Consider the following 17,397-nt stretch of genomic DNA (forward strand, 5'->3'; position numbering starts at 1 on the left):
AAGCAAACACACTCTCAATTTAGTTAAAATTAAGTTTAAATTTATTAGAAGTACTTCCATGTTAGACAGGTGGGTCAGATACACTGACCATCATTGGCCAGATAAAAGGAAGACATCAAACATAATCTTTAAATCCAATTAAATTCTCACAGGTCCTAATATGTTCAGACAGCAAACTCGTTGTGTAGCAGAATTTCAGTCAATTTCTGTCACTTCTGTTACTGAGGTTAGTTGAGGGGAATTGAGAGACTGTGAACCATCAACTGTCAGGCAGAAGTCAGAGTCACCTAACATGAATGGATCAGTTGCCTAATATTTCCAAATGGCAAACAGGCTGTCAGATAAAACAAGCAGATGTCCTTTCAGCTTTCTATTTTTTTGTGACTGTTAAACGTTGTCATTTTGAAATTGAGTCAAATTTCAGAAGTATTCATAGTCATTCACAATAGGTCATCTAGCGTTTTAAGCAGGGGGGCAGGGTTTCATATTTTTTTGAAGCACCCCTGGGCGCCGCCATTGGCTAGAAGGCCCCACCTGCTGTTAGCATTCCATTGACTCCCATTCATTTTGGCGTCACTTTGACAGCGAATAACTTTACATCTGAGGCATTTAAAGAATCCATTTGTCCATTCATTATTTCTAAAGAAACACCAAAATGTATAAAAGGCTCTATTACCTTCTATCTTACATTATGGTCCCTTAGAAGCAGTTTTTGTAAAAAATAGGCTAATGATTGCATCATAACCAGTGACTCTCCGTCGAACAGTAGAGAAATTACCATATGGACAGGAGGAGAAGCTCGCAGACAATCTTTTACTGTCTATGAGGCAATCGGGGGAACGTGGAGGCATAAAGTCAAGGGAGATAATTAATCAGAATACTTACCAAAATTTGCTCCTGTTCACGCTCGCCTTCTCTGCAAGATTCGGTAGGTGATTCAGATTTCTCTTGGCACAGCAATTAGAAGACTTACAATTGTCAGACAATTGCTCACGTTACCTCTACGTCATCAAGCTCAGTTTGAGTCTGCGCAGTACGCCCGACCCCCAGGAAGTGCGTGCTTCTAATTGACTTTATTTTTCTCCGTTGAACCCAATGGGGTCACTGTGTCCATTTCTTTTACTGTCTATAGTTTTAAGTAGCAATATTTGAACCATATTGAAGCTGTAGCACAATAATAAAATAACAAAAATTATGTTCTTAAACAGATCACAATCTGCACAATCAAATGATAATTAATATAACTAAATAATCAGGTGCTGTTTGACTGGCAATTTAATGTATGGACTCTTCGGATGGATGCGCTCTGTATAAACACATGGTAGAACAGCATGCGAATAAAACATTTCACCGGCAGGGCCTTTTTAGCACACGCAAATAATCTGCTTTTGTGATTGCAAATAAATCCAGTGTCTCATGTGTGTGACTCTACCTCTGAATTGACATTTGATGTGGATATGTCTCGCGAGTTGTAGTTAGAGCTAGAGCCGCGAGACATAATACAGTGCATTGCTTGAAGTAGATGTTGTGTTTTGTTAGTAAATGTTTAATTATATTACTTGTGTTGCCTCCGTTCACTATTAAACTACTGCATATATTGCAGTGGTCCTGGAGGCCCCCCTACACTGCGCGTTCTCCATGTCACCTTAATCAAACACACCTGATTCAGATCATCAGCTCATTAGTAGAGACTCCAAGACCTGAAATAGGTGTGTCAGACAAAGGGGAGATGCAAAATGTGCAGTGTTGGGGACCACTTATATTGCATCTGACACTGGTGGCCACATATTTCAGTGAAGAGCAATGACAAACAGCAGCTTCTAATTCGTCGGTAATATTGAAGTATACAGAGAAAAAAAAAACAGTATCATTTGTCCTGAAGCTTATCAGTACTTGTGTATCAACCCAATTATGTACTGATCCAAAAATACCTGTTCTCAGTACCCATCCCTAACCGAAACACATGCTGGTGTTCGAGCACGACATTCAAAAAAAACAAAAACTAGCTTTTCCTGTTAACATAGGAGAGTTTACTAACGGCGTTGCTTTCCTGTTACACCTAGCACTGAGTGCACAGTTGGCCCTGGTGACCGTGAAGTAGATTAGCTGAACAAACAACGCTTGACCTTCAGTGTCAGACTGCTGGGGTTTACTAGGTTCTAAAATGCAAAGTTTTCTGTTGTGCTAAAATGCGAGGTAGTAGCTTGGGCCTATATATAGGATACTTTGAGTTTGGGCTGTGCAATTAATTGAATTTTAGTTTCAATTTCGATTTTGGCTTTCAATGATTATGAAAAAGCAAAAATCAAGATAAAATTATAATTATTATTTCCTTTATAGTGGGGTTTTGTCCTTCCTTAAAAGCCCTAACTTAATTTCCAAACTTAAAGCTTAGTTTGTTCTCTATTTTATTTGTTCTATTTGTTTTAATTGTATTACTGACTATTTACTCAATGTTTTAAAACATTATTTAGCCTATTATTAGTTTCTGCTGTGGCACTGAAATTGGTATCAAGTATTACGAAAGTCCATTGGTATCTAAAATTGTTTTATTATAGCAATCATTTGTCCAGCAAAATATACTCTTTATATTGCTATTGTGAAAAAAAACATACTCGTAAGATTTTGGTCTAAACGACCACTGCTAATGATTACGATATTGATCATAATTATGATTTTAGCCATAACCAAGCAGTCCTACTTTGAGGATCAGTATGCTTGGCTACAAATCTATGAGTCACAACTTGGATCTGGAAACATTTCAGAACCATAAATGCATCTCAGGGGGAGTTGAGTTATTATGTGTGCAGCTGAATGCGGTGAACATTATTTTTAGACAGCCGTGCATTGTTCATTCTTCACCCATTCATAAAGCAGGAAGAAATCCAACCAGCACAAGTCTAGTGAGACCTCAAATGCACAAAAATGGGCCTCTGTGATGTGGGTTAGTTAATGTTTACATTTACAGATCAGCGCTGAGATGAACCTATGAACTCTGGGATGGCGTAGAGACACACCCCTTATTATCACATCATAACTAGCCCAACAGTGTCCAATATAAACATTGCTAATCCCCACATTACTGCCATAGGTCCCCACTGTGTGCATCCTCCATAATGTTAAACAACATTCTGCTGCTTCTGATAATATCTTCTGCTATTATCCTCCACAGTCTCTTATTACCCCTGTAAACCAGCTTTGAGGATAGACCTCAGCAGCAGACACCCAAACACCATCTCTCTGAGGACTGATGGATGCCAGTTACCTCCATTTCACTGCTGCTGTGTGTGTTGGTTTGGAAAACATAGTCTTAAATAAATCTGATGTGTTTAACAAGATATCAGTGGAGCGTATGAATGAAGACTGGAAGTAATGATCCAGATGCATTTCATTGGCTTTTAAGCAGCCTTTGTTCAGTACACATTGCGTATAGAGCGCATGTGTTTTAACTAATGGTTACGCTGTAATGGATTCCTCAGTGTCAGGCCAAGTCGATGTATTTTTATCAGACCCCCATTGACTTCACAGAAAGACTTTGGTTGTGTTTCATATTTAAAGTGCTGCTGTCGCGTGTTGTGTGAAGGGATTTGGTCAGCTTTTGACTGGAAGTGATACGGCTTGTAAGTGAAATAATCTCATGGTCTTATTCACTGACTGATGATCAGGCATTAATCTGACTGAGCTGGCCCTCGTCTCAGCCCTCATTATTTGTTATAGGATCATGCTAAACTGTGCCGCAGCTCACAGATGGAATGATCCCACATCACAGGAAATCCCTGAAGTAGATAAATGATATCATTACCTTGTGCTTGCTAGTCAGAAAAGCCCTATAACGTTTCTGAATAAGGGCATGTGCATGGTTATATATTGCATTATTATATATTTTCATCTGTTAGATCTTACAGGGAATGTCGTCAGTGGTGCTTGCATCACTATTTACCCTTTTCACTAACCTTAATTATTAAACTCCGGCTGTTTGGGCTATTAATATGAATTTTACCATAAATTGTGTGACTGGTAGAGAATAGTTATTTTCTAAGCGCTCTAATTTAAGATTTTTGCCTGGTAGATAATAAAATCAGTGTTATTTTAGGATTATTAATGTATTTTGTATTTTGTTTCTTTGAGTAATTTTGTTAAATCATTTGTTTGTCATTTTGATTAGTTTTTGCTTAAGTTGAAATTTCAAATTTTTTTATAAAATATTTAGATATTTTTTTTAATATATTAAAATAGTGTGTGTGTGTATATATATATATATATATATATATATATATATATATATATATATATATATATATATATATATACTTGTTTTTTTTTTGTTTGTTTCCAGCCTTATGTCATTTAATCAAATTAGGTCTAATAGTTTTAGCTGTAGTAAACAGTAAGTTACAGCCCTCTATTAAACTGATTCCTTACACTTAGACATGAAAAGAGAAACCGGAATAACATAGACATTTGCTGGAGGGCTGTTTTGACTTGGGCCAGTAAACAACCACCCAGAACACCCTAGCAACTGCATAGCAACATGCAAAAAACCCACACAGAACACCTTAGTAACCCATAGCAACAGTCTGGCAACCATTTATAGCATGCTAGCATCATGATGGTGAGTTTTGCAAAGGCTAGGACCATTCAGATTGTAAATGTAGTATCGTCTAAACCTTTATGACTGACTTTCTTCTGAAGGGCACACAAGAAGATATTTAGAAGAATGTTTCAGCTGTCCATACAGCTTAAGGCAAATGCATCCAGAAAAGCATCGGACCCCGTTGACATACATTGCATGGACCGAAAACACTTCAGTACTTTCCAAAATATCCTCTTTTGTGTTACACAGAAGATGGAATGACATGAGAATGAGTAAATAACTACAAAACTTTCATTGGGTCAGGTGAACTATCCCTTTAGGAAGACGTTTTAAGCTTAAAACTGATATTATTACCCAGAAGAACCGATTTAAACTCCAGTGTGTAACCTTTCCTCAAGTTTGGACGAACATACTTCCTTATGACCACCCCCACACTCCTCAGTGTATGTTGCTGTATATTGTAAAGACCTCTTGAAAGGACACAAACACTTCCTAACCATGACTAGAGTTACACCCCAGTTTCCTGTGCTGGGCTCTGGACCCTTGCACAGGCTGCAGAAACTCCACTTGTTTTGTAACTCTTTCCAAAAGACCATGTTATCGTCATCCTTCAGTCCCACTTAACTCACCTCCTCGGCCTCACAGCCATGTGGGTAATGTGACCTGGAAGTTCTGGAGGAGCAGAGAGGAAGACATAATAATTATGACAGGCTGCTGAAATTTCTCAAATCATTATACTCTGTTAACACATTTTACCACTTACTGCATAATATAGATTTTTATTTTGTGGTTAAAATATGATCACTGATATTACATCCCTTCTTCATTTATTCATTTAGAAGATGCTTTGATCCAGCTGTTCATCTTAAAGAGACAGTAACAGAAGTTGACAAAGGTTTAAAATTGTTAGAAAAGTACAAGATAGTATGACATAAAGCAGAGAGGAGGATTCTGCATAGAGCTGTTCAGTCCTGACCTCAGTCTCTAGGCCGACCTGGAGGGCTTGTTCAGAAACCTCTAATGGGTTTTTAGAGTGATTGTGTTCAATTTATGATTCAAATAAAATCTGTGGTTAACATTACTTGAAGACACTCTTCATGTCATAATCGACAACATGCACTCATACCTTAAAGGGATAGTTCACCCAAAAATGAAAATGTAATTGTCTGCTCACCTCCAGGCCATCTAAGATGACTTTGTTTCTTCAGTAGAACGCAAACTGAGATTTTTAGCTCTCGTGAGTGTGTCCTCAAGCAGGTGTGTTAGGAGGCTTTTTCTTCTTGCTTTATGGCAGATCGCAGACCTGAGTGCATTACCACCACCTATCTCTCAAGTGGACCATTGACACTCCTTATTGAGATTGTAGATAGTTTTGCTTTGTTTTGATTTATTGTGTTTTAGCCTTGATTCCCATCCACTTACATGATAAGACTACTTAAAGCATAATAGACTGCAATGGTCTGAGCTAAAAATCTGTGAAGTTTGAATCTTGAATGCCCTGGGGGTAAGCAGATAAACATAACATTTTAATTTTTAGGTGAACTATCCATTTAAATCTGAACTTTGAAACTTTTCTCAGATGTTTCTCCAATGAGACAATTATTGACACATTTGTTGTTTGGTTTTTGAAGAATTTGTGACATGTTTGAGTTCATGTTGATCCAAGCTTTTGGGATCTTTCTTGGGTTGGGAACAGGGGAAAAAATACCAGAACCAAATGTTTTTTAGTTTCATATACAGCACGACCAGTGTGGTCTGATTCCCGAACAAATGAATCTTTTTTTTTTTTCTTCTTCTTTTTTTTTTTTTTTATGTATCAAATATGTGTAGTGCAGGTGTTGTCTAAACTAATGTATTTTTAGGAACCGGTGCTTTTTAGTGAATCAAAAAAAACAGAAACCAGTGTAGTCTGACTCTTGAACAACTTAATCTAATAAACTGGTTCTTCTTTTCTTCTTAGCAAACAACAAATGCAGCACGGCCATTGTAGTCCGATTCTTGAACAAATTACTTATGATCTGGCTCTTTTTATAGTGAATCAGTAGGATTCAGTGTGACCAGTATAGATAGATTCCCAAACAAATGCCTCCAAATTCCCAAAATTACAATGCACCCAATGCATTCTGAATCCTGAACAAAAGAATCTTCAGAATTCTAGTGGATCAGAAACACACAGTAACCAGTGTAGTTCAATTTGTGATGAAACTTTAAGAGCCGGTTCTTATTAATGAATCAATGACAATTATGAAGCAATCAGAAAAATCGATGAACACACAATTTAAGATTCACTTACTGAACAGCAAGTGGTTATATGTTGTACAAGTTGGCTGGTGAGAAATCGCTGTAACTTTAGTGGTTGTTCGTAGGCAAATATATTTAAATATAGGTATATTTTATTAGGTCAATTACTAGATTGCAATTAGTGGTGATTTTGCCAGTCTCATGTGGTTTGTATATGTGTGTCTGGACTGTGGACACTCTAGGCCTATGCACAATGACAGGAGACCTGCAGGTGTGTGACTGCTGAAACTCGACTGGGAGGGTTAAAGGGTAACTGTATGGTATTTACGTAGGGAATTTACAGCCTGGGATGGACACTCTGCTAACACACACACTTACTCTATTAATAACCTCCTGTGCCCTGACACCCTTGCTGCACCTTTCACACATATAAATATGCCCACACTTGTATGTATATATATGTACAGACCCTCAACACTCGTAAACGCTCACACACTTAGAGAAACATTAGATCTACGTTTATGCTAAGCCACTGTATCAGTCCGGCAACAGCAGTTTTAGTAGGTAGTCTGGAACGTGCATGAGGTACTAATGAGGCCTGTTGTAAAACCGAGTAGATTTCAACAGAGTTGTTGGTCAACAGGGGTGTTCAGCATTCTCATCAGTTGCAAGCTAAGTGGAAAATTCCGCTGTTTGAGCGTGACGTGCTTTCAGTATGTCTCAGCTTTTGCAAATAGATGCCAGCTGGGAGCTGGTCTCACCGAGTCCCTAACAGTTTGTGTTCTTTCCCGCAGAGTTGTCAAAGAAGAAATCTCTGATGATAATGCCAAGCTGCCCTGCTTCAACGGCAGAGTGGTGTCCTGGGTAAGTGAGATGGATGGTGCCCTCCTCTTTGCACTAGACAGATTGTGACATTATGAAATCTCAGTGTATCAACGCTGCTGAAAAAAAAACAAAAAACGGCTTTAAACAGCCTAAGTTATTTTTATAGGTCTCTCAGGCCAGTCTGTTGGCTAGTTTTAGGGGAACAAACACGGAGAACAAATTCCAGAATTAATGATTCTTATGAACTGGTTCTTTTTCACATTTGAATCAAACAAATACAATGAAACCAGTGTAGTCTGATTCCTGAAAATTTGATCCTTATGAACTAGTTATTTTAAGTGAATAAACCAATACAGCGCAACTAGTGCAGTCCGCTTATAAATCATTTTAGAGAATCAAACAAATACTGCACGAGCAGTGTAGTCTGATTCTTGAACAAGTGACTTTATTGAACTATTTCTTTTTAGTGAATAAACCAATACGTTGCAGCCAGTGTATTCCGAATCCTGAATTAATGACTCTCATGAACTCGCATAATTTCTTTTTTAGTCAATAAACCAATGCAGCATGACCTGTGTAATCCAATTCCTGAAAAAAATATTCTTATGAGCTGGTTCTTTCTAGTGAATAAACCAATACAGTGCAACCAGTGTAGTCCGATTCCTGAAGGAATGACTCTCAAGAACCAGCTCTTTTTAGTGAATCAAAAACCTAACAACCAGTTAGATAAATACCAGCTTGGTTTGGCTGGGAGACAATCTTAAACCATTCAAGACCAGAAGATCAGCATTCTTAATATACATTATTGTATTGTAAACAGTGCTTGTTGATTATACAAATGTATTAAATGATTATAAAATTATAAAATGAATATTAATTTTACCTTTTTGTGTGATGACACCTTTGTGATGTCGGCTCAACATTGTGATGTCTATCAATAGCCATCAGTGATGGATGATGGCATCGTCTATCAGATCAACCCTATTAAACCCATCTTGTTTCATGCCACATAACAGAAGTCAAATGGCAATCTGGATTAATCTCTGTGACTTTATTTTATGAGTAAACTTCATACAAATACAGGCATTTAAATATTTACATTTGATAGTGGCAGCAAAAGAATCTGATAATTGCCTCTAAAATACACATCTACACTCCTACAAGCTGGTGTTATACCCATAGTGTTGGGTAGAATTGAAGTGAGGTGTAAAATACAGGTTAGTGGACTCCAGCGAGCCTCCAGCTGCAGAGAGCTGCACAGACACGCTGTGATGCATGACATTGACTGTACTCCACTGAAATATGTGCTTCAATGCCTGCTGTCCAAACATGGAGACCTTCAGTATACCATAACATGATCACTACTTTTAACAGTACATTGGATTTCTGCCGTACTTCAAGGTTTTATCATTGGTTTGTGCATAGAATATTAACAATAGTGTTTATACCACCCATTATTTGGATCATGAAAGCTCTTCACCACATCATAAGTCACCTTTTTTTGTCTCTGATAGAATAAGGTGGAGTCATTGGACCACTCATAGAAATATTTGCTGTTCTATTGCATGAAATTTAACTGGACCAACCTGAATTGTTTTGTGTGTGAGCAAAGTATGCATCAGTACTGAATACCATCATGGTCATATTTCATTGCTTTTTTGAAATATGTCGAAATAGCCCCCCAAGGCCTTTATTAAGAAGCCTGCCAAGTGAACTGACTTGCCTTAAAGGGTCCATGTTTCACTCTCCTGTCTGCTCAAACAAATGCACTCTCTTGTCTTCCTTCTGCTGGTCTATTTATTTATGCAGGGCTAGTAGTTAGTCTGGAGAGTTTCTTCCTGAAGTCTTTGTGGGTAATTCTGTGTGTGTGTGTGTGTTTGGCTGTAGTTGGTGTTGGCTGAAGGCACACACTCGGATGGCGGATCTCAGTGCACAGAGAGCCACAAAGAGCTGCCACCACCCTTGGAGCGGACTGGAGGGATTGGCGATTCCAGACCCCCCTCCTTCCAGTGAGTAATGCCGAGCAAATAATTTGTCTGACATTTAATACTCACTTTTTAGGCCGTAGTACACCATTGAGGTCTTATAAGGTCACATCCTGTTATAACCTAATGTACAACAAATAAAGAATTTAGGTCAAAGGGTCAAGTTCTTCATGTTGGTATTTTAGATTTTATACGCCCCTTTGAATATGCATGAGCTGCATGTGCACATCTTAATCATTATTCTTTTTCAAACATACACTGCCGTTCAAAAGTGTGGGGTCAGTAAGGATGCAATAAATTGATCAAAAGAGACAGAAAAGACATTTACATTGTGACAAATTTGTGTTTTAGTTTCAAATAAATACTGTTCTTTTGAACTTTCTTTTCATCAAAGAGTCACGGAAGACTGGAGTAATGGCTGCTGAAAATTCAGCTTTGCCGTCACAGGAATATATGACATTTTAAGCCATATTAAAATATAAAATGGTAATAATACTTCACAATATTATTTTTTAACTGTTGTTTGGTGAAATAAACTGGAATACATCCATAGAATGCACATGCACGTACACACACACACACACACACACACAGACAGACACACACACACAAACGCACACTTTTGACAAGCATTACAAAACCGCTGATTTGATTTGTTCTGAGTTCCTGACCACAGTCACAGCAGTAGCAGATGTCTGTTATCCAGCTGGAGGGAAAATATCATTCTTATCCCTCTGGGAGCCACATGTGTGAATCACAGTCCAATTCCAGTGGCTGTCTCTTGAGCTGCATTCTAATAGAACTCATGTTTGCCTCACAAAGTTCTATGTATTTGTTTGATTTGCCAGCAATCATGCGGTCAGGTCTTCAACCAGACATGTAGCAGCGCCTCCCTCCACTCATACACAGCTGCCCACAATAATAATTCATGTTCTTGGGCAAATACCAATTACCGCTTTCATAACATTAAAGTATTTTAGTGATAGTCATATCGGATTCATGAATTAATCTTCTTGGATCTATTCGTTTAAATGATTTTATTAAATTGACTCACTGTTTCTGTGTAACTTGTGTGTGTGTGTAAGGTTCAAGTGATCATGTTTTTTTTTTCTTTCTTCAATAATTTGTATGCACATAATAGTATACATATCTCTTGAACGATTTGCTTCAATGACACAAACAGATTTGCTAAAACCACTCAGACTCATTTCTTCTTCTCTCCATTTGCTTGGGGTTCTAAAAACACTTTAATGTTGCTTGAGCTGTAAAGAAGGCTTTGAGAGTTGTGCACTGTTGCATATCTGGTTATGGTGTGGTTATGTTTTGCTCCTGCTGCGAACACAGATTAAATATTCTCTTTGTTCGCATTGAAGATGTTGAAAGCTAAATTTAGATCAGCAAGCTTCAGGGCAGCAGCCTTTCCTTGTGCATCTCTGTTGCACCTGTTCACTTTGTAGAAGTCCCGGATTTCTTTATCTAATGTTTGACTTTCAGACTTTTTTGGTGTTCTTCTGAGAAGCAGCCTTCTCACCCCACCAGAGAAGTCTCACCAGTTGTTTTCTATACTGTCTAGTGCCATCTAGTGCCAGAACATGTGTCCTTTCAGTCCTTTCCCTCATCGTCTCTGCAGCAGACTACCGGCCAATTTTATTTGAAATTAAAATGAATGTTTCTCCCACAAGAAATCTGCCTCATTTCCATTATAAAAGCATCACTGTAAGCATTAGTAAGTAACCAAATGTTATCCTCTGCCTGCTCCCTTTGTGCTGTGCATTATTTATTAGTCCTGCTGAATACATCTGGTAGGGTGAGGAGAGTATGTTTTCGGCTGTCCCTTGAGCAGCTAATCCGGATTAGTGGACATTAAAGCACCCATCTCCGTTGCCCTGTGGGCTCTGCAGGGTGAAACAGCTGCCTCGGTCTCCCCAGGACTAAACTCTCCGTCTGCCTGCTGCCCCCTCTAAATACACCATATACTTACAGAGCACAAGAAACGTGCAATAAATGGTATTTAATACCATTGTCTGATCAAATATATTTTACACTGATTTCACAATTTTGTTCGTTTTAAGAAATTATTTGTAACTAAATCAGGCTACATTATATTTTAATTTCTTCATCTTTTTTTTTATTTGTACATTGCATTTGAAGTCAACATCAAATCGAATAGTGATCTCTGTCTTGTTTTTAAATTCTACAAGATTTAGTATTTTGCTGTACTAATTATGCATGATTATATTAAGGCATCTTTACACCGCTAGGTTAAGACAGCTCAGTGCCTGCTCATAATTCAGTGTAAAGATGCAATGGCAATGATAAATTATGCCTGTTCTGACCCAGTTAAGCCCTCACATTATAGAGTTTTAATTGCCATATAAATTGCCGTGTCTACACAGCATTAAACAGTCTTTGTAAAGACACCTAAATGAAGCACTTCTGTGCCACCTTTGTCATTAGAAGATATAATTATAATTTGCATTTAGCTTTGTTTCACCCTCCAATTTGCTTTTAGCCCAGACCCAATTTAAAGATGTCTTAACCGTTGAGATCCACTGAATTAATGCATAGTTTTAGTGTTTTGATTGATGTGCTTTTGGTGATTTATTACCCTACTGATGAAGTAACATGCTCCATCCAGCAGAGAGAGACGTTTGCACAATGCTTTGTGTTTGAGCTAGCTGTGCTTGAGGAGTGGGACTTTCCTTTTTGGAGAATGGATGCAAATAAACTTTGGTTAAATACAGTTTTCTGAAATGGATTAAAATCATCAATTCAAGGATTATTTATTTTTTATTTGGTTTAAGATATTTTCTCCCAAATAGTATCATGAAATTACAAGGGTTTTTTCTACTTTCTTGTCTGTGAGCAAGTTTAAATAGATTTTAGCAGATCTCAACGGATGTTCACAAGCCCTGTACACGCCTTCATTGTATGTTCTCTTTGGGCTGATACATTATAGAAACAGATTTGAAATGCAGAGAAAAATGGCAAAAATTTAACTTAAGTATTTTCGTAAGATGTGAATGCATGTTGCTTAAGCACACTGCTTTTAACTGAAACCATAGCTTAAATAGATAAATCTATGTCTATGCAAATGTTTTACGGAAAGAACCTTGAAGGAATACAAAAGCAAAAATACTGACAAAAATTTATGAATAGTCATTCAGAAACGGACAGTTTGCAAGCACTATTTGCATTGTTATAGTGGTTAGTTCATTAAAAGAATTATGCAAAACAGTTAACAGTTAATTTACTGCCTCTTTTCTGTAGGTAGAAATAACGTGGCAGTCATTTATATTTATATGTACTTCTGTTTTTAGCAGATATTTTTATCCGAAGTGACTTACATTGCATTCAAGATTGTATTTGTGCTTTCTTAGAAATTGAACCTGAAATGTCACTTTCTCATTTCTCACCCCCCACCCACCCCCAGAGGAACCAAGCAAAAATAACTTAGCTTTAAGTTGTTAATAAAATGCTTTGATATCATGTGTGAGCATCTTTTCAAGTGTCACATCGAGCTGTTCTCAGCAACCTCATGTTTCTTTTCTGTCCTGAGCAAAAGCACTCTACCCACTCTACTAGAATAACTAGCCTTTACCATATACACATACAATTATTAATTTACCCCCGACCTACTCCTCTGGAGCCTGACCACAGGCCTGCAGGGGTTGCAACTCCTAGGCTGCAGTTGAACTCAGCCGGTCCTAGATGCTTTACCATATTCTACATTCTTAGCTTTGAAAAACTAGTGACAGCTTCTGAAAGTGCATGGCTATAAATCACATACCCCTAAACAATGAAATGATGTCGGCGATGAAACTGAATGTAGATAATCATAATTTCAGAAGGTTTCCCAGAACACTTTTGTGGCCATGTGTATTATTACTCAGCATGAAGATGGTTTCGAGATCATAAAATAAAGACCCCTTTCTCTTTTTTTTTTTTTTTCGTGTGAACTAGTGCCAATGCTGTGAGTAGTCGGGATGGATTGGACACCGAGACGGGGACGGAGTCTCTCCAGAGCCAGCGGAGAGAGCGGGAGAGGGAGCGAGCTCACAGGAGGGCACGAGAAAGTGAGTGGGACTTTGGAAAGTACTCAGCCAAACAGACCCGTTCTCACGCTCTACACCCATCACATATCATGTGCCAGGGATCTGTAAACATATGATACGCATGACGTTATTTGTAAAGTTCTTACCCCAAGTGTTTTCCCCAGGTGATGCGTGTCTGGCTGGAGAATGAAATATTCCAAGTAGAAACGCATGTGTACAACATTTGGAAATCTTTTGTAACATTTTATGGGTGATTTCGTGTCAAATCAATCAAATTTAAGAAACTTCCAAAGTTGTGATTTTTTTCTTAAGAAAGATAAAATAAGAGACTCATTGAATTTCGGGTGAAAATTACTCATTAAATATTCATCCATGACATTTGAATACTTTGGCTTCATCATTATACATGTCTATCTTTCTACAGAAACAAATAATCAATTCAGTATCATTATTTCAATGTCATATTTTTTAAAGCTTAGAAGTTGACACAGGTGTGTTGCAGGATGTAGTTGATTTCTTAAGATTTTTTTTCCCAGTATGACCCTGTTCTGCGGTCATTTACAGGAAGTTTGCTTGTTATAAACCAGTTCAGAATGTTTATTTTTGTTAGTGTGCATGCTGTGTGTGACTTGAGCTCTGGGTAAAGAGAGGTTTCTTGGAAACATAAAAGCTTCCTTTTGCAGGAAAAAAACATTCTGTCATCAGTAAAATCTGCTCTTGGCTCCTTATAGGTTCTTTTGCCTGGAAAGATTTCAAGTGTGTGTGTCGTCAGTAGATTTCAAGGTGATTGAGAAAGACCCAACTAGAATGTCCACATTGTTGAAAGCTATTTCCTCAGCCCCGTACTGTATAGATTATCATGATAGCGCATTGTTTCCTTCTCACATCTATCTGATGTATTTGTGGAAGCCCCGCTGCTCCTCCAGTTCTGTCCACTAGAATCATTTCATGCTGTTTGCACCTGACTAGTGCCAAGTGCATTAATTATTGCCGCTTCATTAGCAGTGAAACTGTTAGACATGAGACAGATGGAGGTGTGTGTTTGTGTGCTTGCTGAAGATACTGATGATTTATGGATATTTGCTGAACCTCTGTGTTTACGACTGTCTGTTAGAGACATCAGACTCCCACAGAGTTGCTTCTGTAGTGTCAGTACTTTAAGTTAGTTCCCAACACTGATTTAATGGTTGTGATCCACACTGTACTTGTGTTTTTTGGGGTCTTTCTTTGAATTACAGCATCTGTTTGTTTAGCATGTGTGTGTCTGGAGCAGTCGTGTAATTGTGCGGTGTGGAGAACGTATAAGAAATGTGTCAGGTCATGCAGCTGTTAAACCCAGAAAGCTGTCATGATAAACCGTTCAGTCAGAATTCATGTTTTAAATGTTTATTAATAACACACACATGCATTTATTTATGTATATATGTGTGTGTGTGTGTGTGTGTGTGTGTGGGCGCACGTGTGTGTGTGTGTGTGCACGTGTGTGTGTGTGTGTGTGTGAGAGAGAGACCCTGGACCACAAAACCAGTCTTAAGTCACTGGGGTAAATTTTTAGCAATAGCCAAAAAAACATTGGGTATGGGTAAAAATGATAGATTTTTCTTTTATGTCAAAAATCATTAGGATATTAAGTAAAGATTATGTTCCATGAAGATATTCTGTAAATTTCCTACCATAAATATATCAAAACGTAATTTTGATTAGTAATATACATGGCTAAGAACTTCATTTGGACAACTTTAAAGGCAATTTTGCACCCTCAGATTCCAGATTTTCAAATAGTTGTATCTCAGCCAAATATTATCAGATCCTAATAAACCATATATCAATGGAAAGCTTGTTTATTCAACATGTATAAATCTAAATTTCGAGAAATTGACCCTTGTGACTGGTTTTGTGGTCCAGGGTCACATGTATAAAATATGAATGTGTGTATAAAAAAAAATCAATACGTTTTTATTTTATAATAAAAATATATTTTAATAATTGTTTATATTTATTTTATTTATAATATAAAAAAAGCCCATTGTTTTCATCAAAAATATGAAACCCTGATAATAAGAAAATTTTTCTTGAGCACCAAATCAGAATATTAGAATGATTTCTGAAGGATCATGTAACACTGAAAAATATGCTTTGTCATCACAGGAATAAATAACATTTCAAAATACATTACCAAAAAAAAAACCTTGATATTTTAGAAAACAGTTATTTTAAATTGTAACAATATTTTATAGTTTTTACATTGTTTCTGATGTAATACATTGGTGAGCTTAAAAACCTTTTTAATAAATTGTACGTGTAAATGTATGTTTGTGTTTTATTTTACCAGAATTTTGTCTTTTATATTTACATTTTATTAGTAATTTTATTAGGAAAAAAAGGTGTATATGACAAATCTGATTATTTTTCACTATTGATTTGTATTAATGTTCTTAATAAGTTTTAACTGAAATCACTTTGCAGTTTTATTTAGCTCTTAGTTTGGGTATGGGTAAAAACATTGGGTATGGGTAAAAATGATAGATTTTTCTTTTATGTCAAAAATCATTAGGATATTAAGTAAAGATTATGTTCCATGAAGATATTCTGTAAATTTCCTACCATAAATATATCAAAACGTAATTTTGATTAGTAATATACATGGCTAAGAACTTCATTTGGACAACTTTAAAGGCAATTTTGCACCCTCAGATTCCAGATTTTCAAATAGTTGTATCTCAGCCAAATATTATCAGATCCTAATAAACCATATATCAATGGAAAGCTTGTTTATTCAACATGTATAAATCTCAATTTCGAGAAATTGACCCTTGTGACTGGTTTTGTGGTCCAGGGTCACATGTATAAAATATGAATGTGTGTATAAAAAAAAATCAATACGTTTTTATTTTATAATAAAAATATATTTTAATAATTGTTTATATTTATTTTATTTATAATATAAAAAAAAGCCCATTGTTTTCATCAAAAATATGAAACCCTGATAATAAGAAAATTTTTCTTGAGCACCAAATCAGAATATTAGAATGATTTCTGAAGGATCATGTAACACTGAAAAATATGCTTTGTCATCACAGGAATAAATAACATTTCAAAATACATTACCAAAAAAAAAACCTTGATATTTTAGAAAACAGTTATTTTAAATTGTAACAATATTTTATAGTTTTTACATTGTTTCTGATGTAATACATTGGTGAGCTTAAAAACCTTTTTAATAAATTGTACGTGTAAATGTATGTTTGTGTTTTATTTTACCAGAATTTTGTCTTTTATATTTACATTTTATTAGTAATTTTATTAGGAAAAAAAGGTGTATATGACAAATCTGATTATTTTTCACTATTGATTTGTATTAATGTTCTTAATAAGTTTTAACTGAAATCACTTTGCAGTTTTATTTAGCTCTTAGTTTAGAAAAGCAGATTCACCTTTTCATGACAGCAACAACAAATGCAAAATTCTGATTGCTTTTGCGCTCACGTTCTGTCATGCCTGCAGAGTCAGAGGGTGATTTGTCAAGGTTGCCCAAGTGCTGGGTGTGATTGGATGAAAAATATGTTTATGATTAATAAGGACCAGTGTGTGCCCTTGGGGCAGAAGGAGTGAGACAGAAGATCTGTTTTCTAGCTTCAGAAACTGATCTGTTAACCATGCTGAGCCACCAATATTACATCCACCAGACCCTATAATT

The 17,397-nt window shown here is 36.6% G+C and overlaps 1 protein-coding gene across 2 annotated transcripts in view; it reads left to right on the forward strand.

The window, feature by feature from the left end:
• Positions 1-17,397, forward strand: part of LOC127944772 (segment polarity protein dishevelled homolog DVL-1) — a 31,625-nt gene that overhangs the window by 1,769 nt on the left and 12,459 nt on the right. For both annotated transcript variants that reach the window (XM_052541012.1, XM_052541014.1), the window contains exons 2-4: positions 7,630-7,699; positions 9,548-9,669; positions 13,609-13,721. In XM_052541012.1, the coding sequence (XP_052396972.1) occupies positions 7,630-7,699; positions 9,548-9,669; positions 13,609-13,721 (305 nt within the window). The remainder of the gene's footprint in view (positions 1-7,629; positions 7,700-9,547; positions 9,670-13,608; positions 13,722-17,397) is intronic.

This window comes from Carassius gibelio, chromosome A23 (genome assembly GCF_023724105.1).
Source record: "Carassius gibelio isolate Cgi1373 ecotype wild population from Czech Republic chromosome A23, carGib1.2-hapl.c, whole genome shotgun sequence".
Taxonomy (NCBI): Eukaryota; Metazoa; Chordata; class Actinopteri; order Cypriniformes; family Cyprinidae; genus Carassius; species Carassius gibelio.